We start from the raw sequence: 16630 nt of genomic DNA, 5'->3' as shown, positions 1-16630 counted from the left end.
TTCTAACAACGTCAGTACTTGGGTAAATCAACAACACATGATTGGTTGTCAATAGATAGTTACTTGAACAAGAACACAAAGCTCTCAAGGAGCTCTGAATTCATGAGATAGGACATATAGTCCTATAGATTATCAAAGATGACAGGCATATACTTTGGAACTAATTAAAATGTGTTAAAAGGCCACTAGGTCTCTGGTGTTATGTCCATCTTGTGATTTTCCATCCGTTCTCACTTCTCCTGGAACAATACAATCACACACACACACACACACACACACACACATAAAGACCCTCAAGGCTACAGTGCATGCTAACTGCAGATGTTTTCGTACATGATAAGAGGGCTCCTCTTAACAGTAACGATGACCTAGTAGAAAGAGAGGCCTAGGCATTCATAGAAACTCAAATGAGGTTATTCTAGTAATGTACTACTTCTACAGTGTTATTTGTTAATATCAAAATCACAAATAAGAGAATAAATATTGATTTATTTGAATCATACTTGAATCAAAAATAAAATAGGATAATGCTGATTAATAATTGATTAGAATCAAAATATAAAAGGATATATGTGACCCTGGTCAATTTTTCGAAATTGAGATTTTTACATAATCTGAAAGCTGAATAAATAAGATTTATATAGATGTATGAGTTGTTAGAATAGGACAATATCTGACTGAGATACAACCGTTTAAAACTCAGGAATCTGAGAGTGCAAAAAATCTAAATATTGAGAAAATCGCCTTTGAAGTTGTTAATCAGGGGCACTGTGGCAGACCATCCACTCACAAAAATAAAGTTTTTATATATTTAAGGTAGGAAATTTACAAAATATCTTCATGGAACATGATCTTTACTCAATATCCTAATGATTTTTGGCATAAAAGAAAAATCGATAATTTTGACTCATACAATGTATTTTTGTCTTTTACTAAAAATGTTCCCGTGCTACTTAAGACTGGTTTTGTGATCCAGGGTCACATATATACTGTATATATACCCTATCAAGTTAAACTGTTATGAAGGGTCAGTGTTTTCATTAATAAGACCTCAGACTCTGGACTTGCAAAGGTGCAATGTAAGCATTATGAAAGTGCTATGAACATTTCCCCTCCTTGTTCTTTTTTTGTACTGATTTATGGAGGCCTTCTAGGCTGAACTTTGAGGTAGCAGCAGGTCCAGAACTTTTTAACCAGGGTTGGCACATGTGCGTAATCCTTAACCCTTTCAGTCACATGGGCAAGCAATCATTACACACATGCACTCTCTTTAATAATCACTTACTATGAAATAAGTAAATGATGTCCATTTTCTTAGCGGGGCTAGACCAACTGTATTCATTTTCGAATCAAAGTCATATTACATGATGTCTCACCTAAATATTGTGGAAGGGGCTTACTTATGATTATGGCCACAGATGTCTACATTGCTGTCATCACTCACAGTAAAAATCCAAAATGCCACAACATTTCACAGGCTTTTGGTTGTAAAATTGTTCAGATTTAAATTCCTGAAAAAATGGGATTACCTTATGGGAATGTGTTGGTTTGTTTTTATGTTTTCCCAGGTGAAAATGTATTTTGCATTTAAAGTGCTCTATTTTCACGCACTAATTTTGTATTTAATATACAAAAAATAGTCTTTAGTACTTTTTAAAGGTCAAATGTGTAATTTGTGCAACATAACTAAGTCTTCAGAGGTGTATAAAGACCTTACATAATGAAGTCTTATGTTTTTATTACCTTAGAATGAGCTATTTCTATCTAAAAGGACAAACTGCTCTACAGATCACGTTTCGTAAATACATTATCTCCTTCAGCAAAGAAGCAAAAAAGTGATGACATCTTAGCCCTGTGTCAGCCACCATAGTGCACAAATCTACGTCAGTTCGTAGTATGATTTGACTAAGACCGCCCAAATGTAAACGCAAGTAAGGTGGGCGTACCTGTCAGTACAATTGCTTTGGAACCTGATGTTCCAAATATGGTAAGAGACGTTACATTTCTGTCACACGCTTGCAGTATTCGACCAGTCACTATGTTTAACTGGCCAATCATAGCACTTCTCGATTTTCAGAGCGATGATCTTTGTAAAAAAATCTGCATGTTTCAGAGAGTATGTGGAAAATACAGCATTTTTAACCTTAAATCATGTATACACATTGCATTACATGCCGTGTCATATGACCCCTTTAAGATAAACTTCAGAAGATCTAAGTGTATTCAACTATGCTATTTTGAGACAGCGTGAATAGAAGTACTAAATAATATATTTTTTGGACTATATATATATTAAGTATAAACTTAACGTGTGAAAATAGACCATAATGTTTAGTTTACTTGTGGATTTTTAAGTTCACTCAATATATTTTGATAGTCTTCAGCATGTTGTATGTTTAGGTCTACACAACAGCACATAAAATTTAATATTCATACATGCATACACACACAGTCAACACAGTGTTCACCGATCGGCTTTGACAGTTCCAATATGGCAGACGACTTGCAAATGAGCTATAGAAAGAGCCACTAAGGATGCATCTATGTATATATCTATAGTTTTAGCCATGTATGTAACAATGAACAATTCTTAAGGAATCAGTTTAAAAGTAGTTAATCTACAATTTCAACCATACTTACAGTTCAGATGTATTGATACTGAGGACAGTCAACCAAAGCCAGAGCTCTGAACACTAATGCAATCAAATTGATATTTGCATAAAAGTCTAATCAAGACACAAAACAATCTCTTATTTCTCAGTCAGTGTTCCGTTTCATTTCTCAAATACTCAACACACTGGAAATGCTAATGAGGGGATTTAGATTTGTCTGGGGAAGTCACAATCCCCACTCTTTTCTCAGCAATAATCATTTTTATTGAACTCAACAGAGTGTTCGTTCATTGATTAGCAAGATTTTTCATTTCATTAAACATTAAACAAGTTATGAGGCGTCATAAAAATTCACATCGAGTAAATAATAAATGGCATCTTAAGTGCTTGAATTTCTTCTGTTGTCGCTTTTAATCAAGAAGTCATTAGCACTCTGAATTAAACGCTTCTGAAGAAATGGCTGATTGTAACATCATTAATTTTTAAAAGGCATCACCAAGGTGCAGAAAGATACAGCGAGAAAGAACAAGAGACACATGAGATAGAGGGGGATGTTTGACATTCTCATCATTGCTTGTGTACACGGACAAGCACTACCGTCAGGGTTAAATGATAGCTCTGGTAGCGTTTAACCCCTGGAGCTCGAGCTCCCTACAGATTTGATAACACTTAACTCTTAACACGTCCATTCCCTCAACCTCTCCTACCCTCCTGCACTTCCTGCTGCTTTCTCCTCCACCACCTAAAACATGATCATTAGTTACATGCTTCCTCATCTGTGCCCCCTCTAAAGTATCTCTCAACCCCTGGGGCTGCTGCTGCTCCCTATAAATCAGTCTCCATGCTCGGGCTAATTAGCAGCTCTTGCCTGGACAGACAGCAGATCTCTTGCACCTTCTCAGGATTCGAATCCCCCTTTTCCTCATCATCAATCTACATCTTGTACGCCCCCCATAACTTAAACAATCCTTGCTTCATTCCTCAAGACACACTACAGTGCTGTAAGCATTTCTAGATTAAAATATATGTGTCAGAGAATTCACTACTAGTGTAAAGAAGAAAAAAAAGCAAAGCTATAAATGTCAGTCCAACAATCAGAGTCCCAGTGAGCTGTAAATCAAAAAACAGCCATAACTAAACTGTTGCTTGAATGGATTATATTTGTTCTCACTTGCTGCATTAAGGCGGATTTAGACCCTACTCCTGAGTACCCTACGTCGTAGCCTGATGCACACCTCTCCAAAAATGTAATAGCACGCCAATGCTACCCGGACCGCAAGCGCTGTGATTGGTCTGTTTGAACCCCCTCCCTTCAGATCAAAAAACTGTGTGATAGCGTCGGGTTTACTCACACCCATTTCCAAACTAATTATATAAATAAATCGCGTGTTCTTGTTTGTAACAACTCAAGCTGCAAAAGTTACTGTTTGCCACTATCACTGCTAAATGCTTCAGACAGCGTACACAACGAACCGCTTCTTCTTCTACGGCTCTTGTCTTGGTTACACAAGCAACACTCCTGTGGACACTGACGCCTAGTGGCCATTGCCTGTTGACACGGACAAGTATAAACAAAAACCGACGTGTTGCCTACGGCAAAGAGGCTACGGTGTAGGTCCGACGAAGAAGTAAAATCCAGCCTTAAGGGACTGCAGGTCCCCACAAACTTTTACTATCATTGTAGTGACATGGTTGGATAAAACCAACCGCTGAGTTATACATTAACATGTGCTGGGTTGTTCCAAAATGTTGGGTTGTTTCAATCCATGGTTGGGTAACAATAACCCTACATAGGTTCGTTTCTATCCCAATGGTTGGTTTTGTCATATTTTGCAAAACACATTCCAATATTTTATACTCATGAAATAATTTTATGGCCCATAATTTTATGAAGATAAATCAGTAGCTAAACGTGTAAATACGTGCTATGCATTTGTATCTGCCAATGTATTTTGTAAATGCCAGTTTACACATTTGTGACAATGTTTCTGCAACTTCAAATTCAGAAGACAGATTTGTGAGTTTTGTCCACAAGTGCAAATCTCAACATTCAACTTCAGTTTTTTATTTTACAATAATTTCACATTGGGGCTGTGAGTGTACATTTTAGTGTACAGGTACAAATACTTACTTTACAAGTTCACAAATTAAAATCTACATGCTCTCAAGTTTATGGAGGAATTTCATGATATGTCGTTATGTTTTTGATCATTATTCACTATGTATTGCTCTTCGTTTTAAACACATTTGTATGAGATTCAGAAAAGCACCCTGCACAGCTGTGTTTTTGATGTCTGGCAGTGTTTATGAAATCTGGGGACTTTTTCTAGCCCCAACCCTACAGTATGAGCAAATCTGGGCATGTTCCGCCCCATTACTATGACTACAATCTACATTGAGCAAGGCCACAGTTTTGCCACAGATAAAGACAAGAGAAGGAGGAGAAGAAGGGGAAACAGGTCATGATGACCATGACATAATTGTGGTGGGCGAGGATATATAAAAATATATTTAAAAAATGAGGTAATAGCCAGCCTACCACGAATAGATACGCACCTTGTTGCCTGGGACATAATGGTGGCAGAAAATCAACAATTGGTTAATAGAAATAAGAGATAACGGGAATCTACCTGATTGGTTTTAGAAAGGACCACCTTTCAGAAGTTTTATTATAACTGTAGACTGAAAACACTTGGTTTTTAGATGACTTGGAACATCTCTTGTTTGACTCGAGCAAATAAAGTTAACTCCTTGACACCTGGACTTTCTTTGTCTGAGAGATTTTTTGAACTACAAGACTGATATTTTTACCACAACAAGTTTTGAATTTAGAGGTTTAGATTATTAAGTGACTGATAACAAACCCTATAGCCCATGGCTTCAGATGGTGTTGCTGTACCTTTGAGTACCACCTCCAGTTCATCTCTGAGGATGTCGAAGGTGCTGTAACGTGAACTGGTCTCGGGTATGATATTCTTCTTCAGCCAGCCACCACAGGCGTACTGGTAGAAGTTGTCGCATGGGTTCACCGTGGGGTCCATGTTCTCAATAAGGCGAGATGCTACAGTGGCACAAAACAGTTTTAGTGTGAACAAACTTTGTGAAGCCATTTCTTACAATAGACAACAAAGTTCAGTGCTTTAGAAAACGATTAAAAGACATTACAAGACATCAAATAATAGAACAAATGCAAAAATAAATATGCAGTGTATTTTAAATGTATCTCTATTTGTATTTTAAATGTATCTCGTTTACCTGATTGTGTGCAGTCAGCTGTTATGCAGACTTCATCTACAAAAAAAGAAACATCAGGTGTTATAACTAGTGGAGCTTGTGTTTTTGGTTTGTGCAAGAAGCCAAGTTTTAAGTGTAAACTCATGATAAATGTTTATATAATATTGAAATGACATGAATTTGTGTCAAATTTATAATTGTGCTTGTAGCAATGTTCGTATAAAGGGAGGAAGGAGGCGGGAACCGGCAAACGTTAAATAAACTTTAATACAATAACCAAACAACAAAACCAAAGTAAACGGCCGGTGTAATGCCGAGAAATGCACCCCTGCCAGATTCTGCACCTCCTTCAATAACACGATGTCCGATTGGCTAACTCTAACCCCTCCCCACACCTAATTCTAATCCTAACCCCTCCCCTACCACCTAATCCTCACCCTAACCATTGTGGGGAGGGTGGGTGCATAATTTGGCAGGGGTGCATTTCTCGGCATTACACCGGCAGCCACCTCACAGTCGACTGCCGGCTAAACAAGCATAACTAAAACACAATGTCCAGAACTGGTCCTCTCTCGTCGTACCTTCCTGTCGCACCTCCTCTTATGCTTCCGGAGCTCCTCCGTGAGAGATGCGAGACCGGTGTAACGCACAGCTGACACTCATTATAACTCGCGCCACCGGCCTCGTGTCGTTCCGGCTCTCGCCCCGCCTCCCTCGTCACAGTGCTCATTTAAATGCATATGTTTTGTTTTTACTAAAATATCACTAGTTAGTAAAATGTTAAATCTAGTCTGCTTTGAACTAGAACAATTCAAATGCATCATACCCTTTAATAGCACGTTGTAATGCATTATACATAAAGGGGTGGTTTCCCGGACAGGAGTTAGACTAAAATAAAAGAGCTGTCCAAACTGAAAACAACTTGCACTGACATATAGTAAAATACACCAGTGCCTTTGTGCTGTTTTAAAATGCACACAAGTATTGTTTTTTTGTAATGCATTTTTGTTAAAACTACTTAAATTGTCTAATTAAAATAAAGCCCAGTCCTGGTTTAAGATAATCCCTGTCCGGGCAACCACCGCAAAGGCATGAAGAAAAGTGTTACCCTAAATTCCATTTGTTTCTGTTATTACTGTATGTTTAAATCCATTTCACATGATTCTGCAGATTTTCCTTCCAAATTTGCACATTAAATGTGAAATGCAAAGATCAACACACGGCCTTCATGTTTACACCCTCTTGGCCAAAACCCCACATCTCTGCCCTCCCATCCTGATCCCTGCTGCGGCTGAGAGGAAGAGCGCATGTGGAGATCATCTCCATATTCTCCAATCTATACCTGTGCGGTTTAAACATTTATCCAGGACATTAATGGCAGATGATCAGAGTGTGAGAGGAATGTTACAATAAGCTCCATCTTCTGCCCTGAGACCTCTAATGAGGTGTGAAGGGGGATCACACGGGTAACAAGCCAGGTTGTGGGGTGGATATTATTTCAGAAAGTATCAACCAGTGCATTTTTAATAGTAAATAAAAGCCCTGTAATGAGATGCTAAAGTATGAAAGAGGTAAGAAGGAAAGAAATTTAAATGAAAATCTATTAGTGAAGTTGTTACAAAATGTTGCTTGGTGGAAATATTTAATAAGTACATAGAAATAGATAAATAATGACTATTTACACTGTAAGTGATGTATGAAAGTATTTACCAAGTGGGGATGAGGATATATCAGATATGTTTACTCTTAAGCTTATTTAGGATCATTTTGTTGGAGAGTGTGAATATTTTGACACGTGGAGATTTTTTTTACTTTATTTTATAGATTCATGAAACTTGGTTTAAGTATTTTTAATCTACTTGGCAACTTCTATGTGTCTGAACGCTCACACTATACTAAAAATATTGATTCAATATAACCAATTTCTAATACCCAAAAATTCGAAGTTTATATTGAAAATTGTGACAAGGTTTGCTAATATAAATTGCTCTATACTACTTTTATGCACACAGTATCTTGTACAGCATATAACTCTTCATCCATACATACACACATACAATCATGATGTCACCTTATGAAATTACCTTTGCCGTTCTGTGTGATGAAGAGGATGATGAGGGCCACAATAATGACAAAGAGCAGACATACAATCGTGATGAGCCCAATCTCCAGTGAGGTCCAGCGGGGCTTTTTTTTCTGAGTGTTGTTGTCGGCCATGATCTGCTCTCCCTCTGGGGTGGCCTGTAGAAACTCACCTGAAGAAAGAGAGAAAGTTGCACTTGTAGCTCGTTCACACTGAAGTTTCTCAGACATTCCCTCAGAGAGCTTGATTTAACAGCTTTCAGACATGCACTAACACACACTGTGAGCTCTTATTGCAATGGACAATTAATAATTGATCCCTTTTATGGCACACACACCTCTCTCTCACCCTTTAGTCATACATAGAAACACACACTGACTTCCAGAGGTACAAGCTGAGGCAGAGACCTGACTCTGCAAATGACAGGACCCCGACCTGGGACAAAGTCTTAAAGTCTGTCCTGAAGGATACTGTGTCACAGACACTTTTAAGCACACATCACCTACAAACACACACTAATCCAGACTCGCATACACACTGGGGCTATGGCCCCTCATTACAAACACAATTCTGTCTCTTTTGATTTCTGGTGTATTTATGACTAATAAAGTGACGTCTCTTTAGCAACAGGGGGCTGATTTCTGTTGGGAACGGGAATGAGGACTGTCAGGGCTAATTTGGCTAATGAGTCACTTGTGGCTAAATTGGACTTCCAGGGGGCAATGGCTCTTCTTTCAGTAACAACATCTGCATTGCTTAGATTCGCCTGATTGATCTTGTGGACTTGAAATGGGTAACTGGCGTAACTATTCAAGACAAGCTTGTTTTAGAATTATTTAGATTTAAGTATGAATGATAGACTGCTTGTAAATTTAAGCAGAAGACACACACCCGTTTATTCACACACTTGATCAGAGCACGTCATGTAGCCAGTGATGAAATGTTTCATTATGTGCAAGCATTTGCATGTGCAGACAAGCAAGTCATGCCTGGTTAACACTATTTGGCACAGTTTAAATCTTCCTTACTGTAAAACTGTCACAGCAGCACAGAAGTTTTAAAGACCACATGAAATTTTAATCCATATCTGTACGTTTCTGTTAGTTTACAAAATTAACTTATACTGAATATTCAAAATAACTTAATAAAATATCCGTGCGTGTAATCTCACATATCTCTTTATGACAATACCTCTCACAATTGCAAGCAACTACAGAATATGTGCTAAAAGAAACGTGATCTTCAGAATGTCCTGCTCTCATCTATGTTTCCAAAGAAAATACGTCAAAATAGAGTGTCATGTTAAGTATGCGTAATATTCTGTTACTATGAAGGGAACTGATTTGGTGAGAATGATTTTAGGACCAGTGAGTAAAAAGTTATTGCAAAAATGACTAAGAAATGTTACACAGAGTCCATTTTGGGGCCAAACACTTTAAATGTAAGTAATAATGCTGAAAGTGTCCAATAACTTCTAACCTGTTTAAAAAGCATCTACTAAATGCATAAATGTAATGTATATGTAAACATATGTGATGTGTTTTAATGTAACGATCCAGTCTTACAGGTACAGAGAAAAATTCCAGCTGTTTTACTACTACTGTGGGTTGATCTTTTTGGTATTTTAAAATATTAAAGTATTTTTAAAGATTAAATGCCAGTTTTGCTGAAATATAAAACAGAAAATGAAAACGATTTCTGTCATTCATCTGTTCTACGTCTGTTTAGAAACTCTGTATGTAATACTGTATGTAACTGATTCTCATTAGTCATATTCTAAGCCTGTCAAAATACTTAAAGGTCCAATGTGTATTTTTTTCTGTATTATGTTGTCCAATTGCTTCTATGGTTTACCTCATTTGTAAGTTGCTTTGGATAAAAGCATCTGTTAAATGACTAAATGTAAATGTCATTTTTTGGAAGATCTATTGACAGAAATGCATTATAATATACATAACTATGTCTTCAGATGTGTATAAAGACCTTACATAATGAAGTGTTATGTTTTTATTACATTAGAATCAGCTATTTCTATCTACATACACCGCGGGTCCCCTTACTTGGAATTGGACACCATGTTGTTTCTACAGTAGCCCTAAACGGACAAATTGCTCTACAGAGCGTGTTTCGTAAATACATTATCTCCTTTGGCAAAGAAGTGAAATTGCGACGGCATCCTTGTCCTGTGAGAGCCACCATATAGTGCGTCAAAAGAGAGGGGTTGAGTGAGCCGTTGGTTGCAATTTGTAAACTCACCACTAGATTTCGCTAAATTTCACAAACTGGACCTTTAAAATCTATGCAATTATTAAAAATACATCTTGCGTTCAGTAATTAAACTAATCTTTATATCACATATTGATATTCAGATTTTAAATAGGCAACCACTTATCCAGTATTTAATCGTTGCGCAGAGCTGGAAGCTTTATCTTGGGTTATCCCAAAATATTGTTTTTATTCTTTACTATTAAAAATAAACCTGTGGTTTGTCTACAGTTCACACTAATGCGTCTAAAGACTTCTGTCTAGCTATTTGTGAACCCCACACATTCTGTGTGAACGGCTTGTCACTCAGACTCGGTCTACACTCGTGTTTTCATTTGAAACTGAGTTTTCATTTTCAAAACTTCTGTGATGCTCCTTCCAACAGTGTGTGGTTTGGCAAGACATGTTGCCTTTAGGTCCTACAATAACACCAAAGAAGCTTTAATATAATATACAGTATAACAAAGCTATGTAAGGGATAACAATCTAGCATTAATCTAGCCTCACCCCCGTGTGTTATTAGTTTCTGTTTTGTATCTTGAAGAAGATATTACCTTCCCTCCACTAGCACCTTAAAAGCATCTGGAAAAATTCAGATAGAGTATGTTTCCCTGATGTTAACCTAAGTGGCTATGTAACAGCTTATGTCCTTTGCTTCCCCACTGTGGACATGATCAGATTTAGAATCTAAATGGTTTTGCTTATGTATCTACTCGTGACTGTGGCACGTCTGGAGAACTAATGAGAACTAAGGTTTTCTTCATCAGCTTTCCATCTAGGACACCCAGGCAGGAGGCTGCTTTTGATTAAAACGCCAAGAAAGAGGGGGATTCAAGTGCAAGAGAAAGCGGCAGATGCGTCACACCAGTCATAATCCTGACAAGCATGGACAGTCCCAGGACCCCTGGATCACATATCATCTGACGTATGTGAAACGGCAGGGAACCAAACTGTCCTAGCGGGGGTACAGCAATCTCCCTGAGGTGCTACGAAACAGGAAGACCTTTCAACCTAATCTCTTGAAGCTCAGCAATGCTTTAGTGTTCACCAAACCTACGCTAGACAGATACTTTAAGAACATAACTTTAGCTTTTGCCACATAATTTGCTATTTGTTTCTACTGAAAATCATTGATTTTTTAGCATCCTTACCAGCTATGATTGTCTGTTTTACCGACCAATGGCAGACAGAGAGACCGTTTGGAAAAGCTATTTGTAAACAACATTTTTGCAATCTGTTTGGTGATGCTAGTAGCACAGGAATTGCACTCTTCTCTCTTAAAGGAACAGTTCACCAAAAATGAAAATTCTTACATCATTTACTCACCCTCGTGTCAACCTGTAAGATTTTTTCTGCAGAACAACAAAGAGGATATTTTGAAGACTGTTGTTAACCAAACAACCTTGGACCGCATTGATCACGGAAACATTTCTCAAAATATCTTATGTGTTCCACTAAAGAAAGAATCATATACAGGTTTGGGATGACATGAGGGTTAATAAATGGTGAAATAATTTATGTCCTTCAACATCCAATGAAAATGTATTAAAAAATGCATCATGCCACTCATGTCTACAAGCAACTGCAAGAAGTAAATCACATTTTGGAAAAAAGGGACAAGCCCTTCGAAGAAATTGTATGGGGTGTTTCTGTACTATACGAGCTTCTGTCTGGTTCCTAGTTGGCACTGAAATGGTGAATCATACACTTGGCAATGTTAGCTGCAGTCTGCTTTAGCGTTGGCACAGCAATGGTGAATCCTCTAAGCATGTCTGTTGAGACAAACACGTCCTCATACCCTCCAGATGACTTCTTCATCAAAATGTAATGCCTTACTAACACCCTTAGGAAACTGTTCTGCTTACAGCTCATTGGTGTTTCGGTTTAGTCTACATCTGTAAACCACTGTTTACACAATTAAATGTCTCAAGTGTGTTAAATCTTAAATGTCTTTGATCAGAGCAGACTAAACTAACTTTGATTCAGTTCCACTCAGTAAAGTAGCTCTGATGCACATGCTAGCCTTTAAAAACGGCATTGATACAGTAACTGTGAAAAACATGTATCTCCAAAATGTGTTTTATACAGTTTGGCTGTGACAGGAATGTATGACAAAACATCTGCAATAGTTTATTCAGTATATGGGTAGTTGACAAATAAACTGTAGATGTGTCCTATTGTGTGCAATAGCAAAAATTGAAGAAAAATCTCTCTTATTATAAATGTAAATATTAATCATATCAATTAATATACAGTACAATTAAAACGTTTGTTTTCAAAAAAAATTGCTGTCACGCCGTAGGCACATGTTTTTGTCAACTGTTCTGTTTTAAGGTTTTACAATGAACTCTAAAATCATTTAACTTCTTTGTGTATGATAGTTTTCTGGAGCATGTTTTTTAAAACCTGTTTTATATTTTATACAAACTATTGCAAAAGGGACATTTGTGCACAAATATTGGTCTTACTTGGTCTAAAATGGTTAGCAAATGGAGTGAGATGGCAATAATTTATGAGGAATGCATCATGTAATGTAGGCCTATTTCTATTGTATGATTACTTAGAGCTTAGAAATCGGGGAAAAAAATTGTATAGTTAAAAAATAGGGAAAACAAAAGACAAAAGACAGGGAAAGAACTTGGCAATTAGAAAGCATCTGTTATCATCAGGAATGCACCGAATGAGGGTAATACTGAACAAATCTCTGCAAAGTGATAACAAGTGATATGCAGACACTTTCAGACTGACAGCATGAAAGATTGTGTAGGTTTTTAAGTCTTCCAGTGTTGAAACATAAGCCACATATGCCAAAAAAAACAGTTTCTGGATCCGGGACTTTTATCCTGAAGACCACAGAATGATCTGCATATTTTTGTAGAGAGTAGTATGCATATATAAACATTATTATATTATAGTTATATAAAGTTGACTTAAAGGTGCAGTGAAATAGGACCACAATTTTAACCCGAGCTTTTGTTATATAAGAGGGAATCATATTCAAGCGAACATCCTGTGAGTGTCAGACCTGAAAACGCTCTTGTTACTGAAATAACAACTGTTATTGACACGAGGCTCAGCGAACGGCAGGTCCTGGAATGCACCATGGATAGGTTGATTACCGCCTCCACAGAAGAATATCAACGCCTACTTCTCGAGCCCTGTCCACTGGTTCGCGCATGACAGTACTGAACACAAGCTGCACGGAACCAGATAGAGCGAGTGTAAGCATCATGCCGTTAAAGATCGCAAAATATTGTGCAGTGCCTGGTTGTGGAAGAACACAGTCGCTGCATAACCTTCCTTCGAATTCCGACAATAATGCGTGGTTGAAGTTCATTTTTAAAGATGTTCCAGCTCACGTGGGGAAAGCATTGAGCGTTTGTTAGCTTCATTTCAACGCAGATTCCTTGAACAAGTCTTTGCGGAGAGAATAAAATTAAAAAGCAGTGCTGTGCCGTCAATATTGGATCCGATAGGAATGGCGCAGCAATCTTATGCGAGTAAAACTTATTTGTACTATGCGTCACTATTGCTTTGTTAGAGATCGCTTGATATGCCCTGATAGTATTACCTGGAGACCTCTAGTCATTTGTAATAATTGTAATCGGCATCTCTTTGATTTGGCGGGCTCATATATCATTTTTCAAGGTTTTATCCACCGTTTGCGAATAATGGAGGCTGTTTTGAAGTGTTTTGATATTATTTCTGGTGCTGGGTCATTTTGGCCGGGAGTCTACCGTTTGTTTATTTATCATGAAAACTATAACATTTGAGACCCGCGATCGTGGTGATCTTCTGTCCGGTTCTTAAATGCTGACATGTACGGTCATATATCACTAAACGCCATACAACTATAGGCTATACAAACTATACGCAAAGCCTTGCCATCACATCCAGGAAATAAGTCCGTAAATTTGAGTAAAATCACGTTACGTAACGTTACGTGTCTATCCAAATTCACAGACGGCTCCAAATAAGTCAACTACGCAAGCTGCTATCCAATCATAGCAGTGGGCGTTTACTTCCAAGTCTTCTATGCGGCCCGCCCTTAAAAAGCGTTTCTCCAGCCGGCCTCAAAACCAGGGTAGAAAATAGCCTATTACTTATTGATTTTGATGTTTTCGAATGTAAAAACCATGCGAACGTCATAAGTAGACATCAGACAATAGTATAAAACAATAAAAACGGCCAGTTCACTGCACCTTTAAGACCATTTTATATTTCTGCACCATTAGCAAGACGTACAGAACAGTAGTTTGGTCAAGCATCTATCACTGGACACATGTTTAGTCAGTACACTGCAACATCTCTTAAACACCTTCTCACTGAATAGCCCAATTGAGAGGGCACAAATAATCATGCACTAGTGCCTGAACTAATATATGAACTGGTCAAAAAAGGCATATACTAATCAGAAACACATGACGTAACTGTGTTTTTTAATTTACAGAAAAAAAATATGCCAAATGATTGATCCATAAATAGCTGAAGCATGCATTTCATGCATTATTGCATGATTATTTGTGCCCTTTTAGTACACTTAAAATCGTAAGATTTTTCTGTTTTGATGTTTTGTTTGTTTGTTTTAGGTTTACTTGCTGCTTTGGATTATTCAGGTTATTCAGGTGTTCTGTTTATTTTATGTTAAACATGACAGGATGTTATGATGTTCGGGATGAGGAGTATGGTGATGATTCAGTATAGTATCTCTGCACTCTGTAATCAGTTTGACTCAAACTTTAATTCAGGCTCTTTTGTAATTCACTCTGACCTATTAAACAAATATATTAGAAATCATTCTTAAAAGGATTTACTTAAACTATCAAGACCTTTTGACATAAGGATATTTATTCACTTACTTTTTTATTTATTTTATGTTTGTTTGCAAACACTCCCATTGTCAAAATGTCACAATCAAATTGTGTTATAAAAAATTAGGAATGATATTGACTGGAAAGGACTTTGCTTCTTCACATTTACATAAATCCTTTGATGTAAATCCTTTAATAAACACTACATCAATCTCTTAATAAACACTTATTAAAACATAATGTTAATAAAAAATAAATTAAAGAAAAATTACCAAACTTGCCGAAAAGAGTGAAACTATCTGTGAAAAAGATTTTCTATTTACTATAAGAAGCTTTGATAAATGATAACCTGCCATTTCATTCCTTTGTTTAGATAACCAATAAGATAAACAGTGAAACACACACACACACACACACACACACACAAAGAGAGAGAGAGAGAGAGAGAGAGAGAGAGAGAGAGAGAGAGAGAGAGATCTATGTATAACACTTCTCAATGGTGTGTGGTATGTTTGACACTGGGTTGTATGGAGCACTTGTTGAATGCTTCTGTCATGGAAAGAGTCTGACAGGGTTAAAAATCAAACCAAAAACTTTTCCATTCATTGATCTTTTAGGAGAAAACTTGTGTGTATAAAAGTTGTTAAAAAACAGCTATGGCAGCCATAGTTGTGCATGTTTTGATGATCTGAAACATCATTGCTCATGAGCACATGGTTTGTCATGTGTTTAGGTGTCAGCACTGCTGTATAGCTTACAGGTCCTGCTACGTACATGTCTGCATCTGTACAGTATGTCCTCACATGCTGGGCGTTAGGGCTTTAGAACATTTTTCAGTTCAATCTGACAGAATAACACAATAAATTTCATTTTGGCATTAAATGTCATATAAATAAAACAAGTTGAATGACATTGTCTGCCTTTCTTGAACAATACTGATGATGTGGTTAAGGTGACGTTTGGGTCAGTATCAAGAGTTAAACGAACTGAGTATGCAGTCCATACTTTAGAATAGTGCGCATTTTATTATAGGGACACCAGTAGTGCATTGTAATTTAACTATAACACTGTTTATGCGTGCATCCAGCGACATTCTTCATTAATAACATACAAACTACTTTAAGGAGACATTTCCAAAACTGCCTATACGAAACACATTGGTCAGCACATCATGTCTTTATGCCATGTGCAGCATGCGTTAGAGACTCACCAGGTGTCTCTGGAAATTTGCGGTCGATGATATAAATGGGCATCACCAACCGATCAAACATCCATCAAATCCGTGAGAAAGATACCCTCCTTACAGAGAGCGTGTCAGTCCAGCTGATGATCGATGAGTTTTAGGAGTATTCTGGCTCCCTGGGATATCGATAACAAATTATTCAGTTATGTCAGTTCCCTTGGCTACCTGTTAACGCCGCGACGGCAGAATATCCTTGTGTCACACACATTTATTATTTTGTGCGCATGAAGAAACACCTGGAGGAAACCTTAGCAGCGATATGTACGATGTGAGACAACAGCGAAGTACGTAAATTGAGCCGGTGTCTAATGTTGCCTCCCACGAAAGGCGGTGTTTAGGAGGGATTGAGATTGCACGAGATGCCCGAGCGCGCAACTGTGAG

At 37.5% G+C, this 16630-nt stretch overlaps 1 protein-coding gene across 2 annotated transcripts in view; it reads right to left on the bottom strand.

Moving 5' to 3' along the window:
- The window catches only part of LOC130563263 (neprilysin-like), a 38867-nt gene extending 22237 nt beyond the window's left edge, over positions 1–16630 (bottom strand). Inside the window, exons 1-4 of one of the 2 annotated variants that reach the window (XM_057348700.1) lie at positions 16216–16630; positions 7931–8101; positions 5868–5903; positions 5512–5673 (exon numbers count right to left, since the gene is read on the bottom strand). In XM_057348700.1, coding sequence (XP_057204683.1) covers positions 5512–5673; positions 5868–5903; positions 7931–8101; positions 16216–16276 — 430 coding nt within the window. In that variant the 5' untranslated portion in view covers positions 16277–16630. Of the gene's footprint in view, positions 1–5511; positions 5674–5867; positions 5904–7930; positions 8102–15779; positions 15812–16215 lie in introns of those variants that run through there. The other variant, XM_057348701.1, reaches the window with a different exon arrangement.

Source organism: Triplophysa rosa, linkage group LG12 (genome assembly GCF_024868665.1).
Source record: "Triplophysa rosa linkage group LG12, Trosa_1v2, whole genome shotgun sequence".
NCBI lineage: Eukaryota > Metazoa > Chordata > Actinopteri > Cypriniformes > Nemacheilidae > Triplophysa > Triplophysa rosa.
Note: the sequence above shows the minus strand (reverse complement) of the source record. Positions and strands in the feature narration are given on the sequence as shown.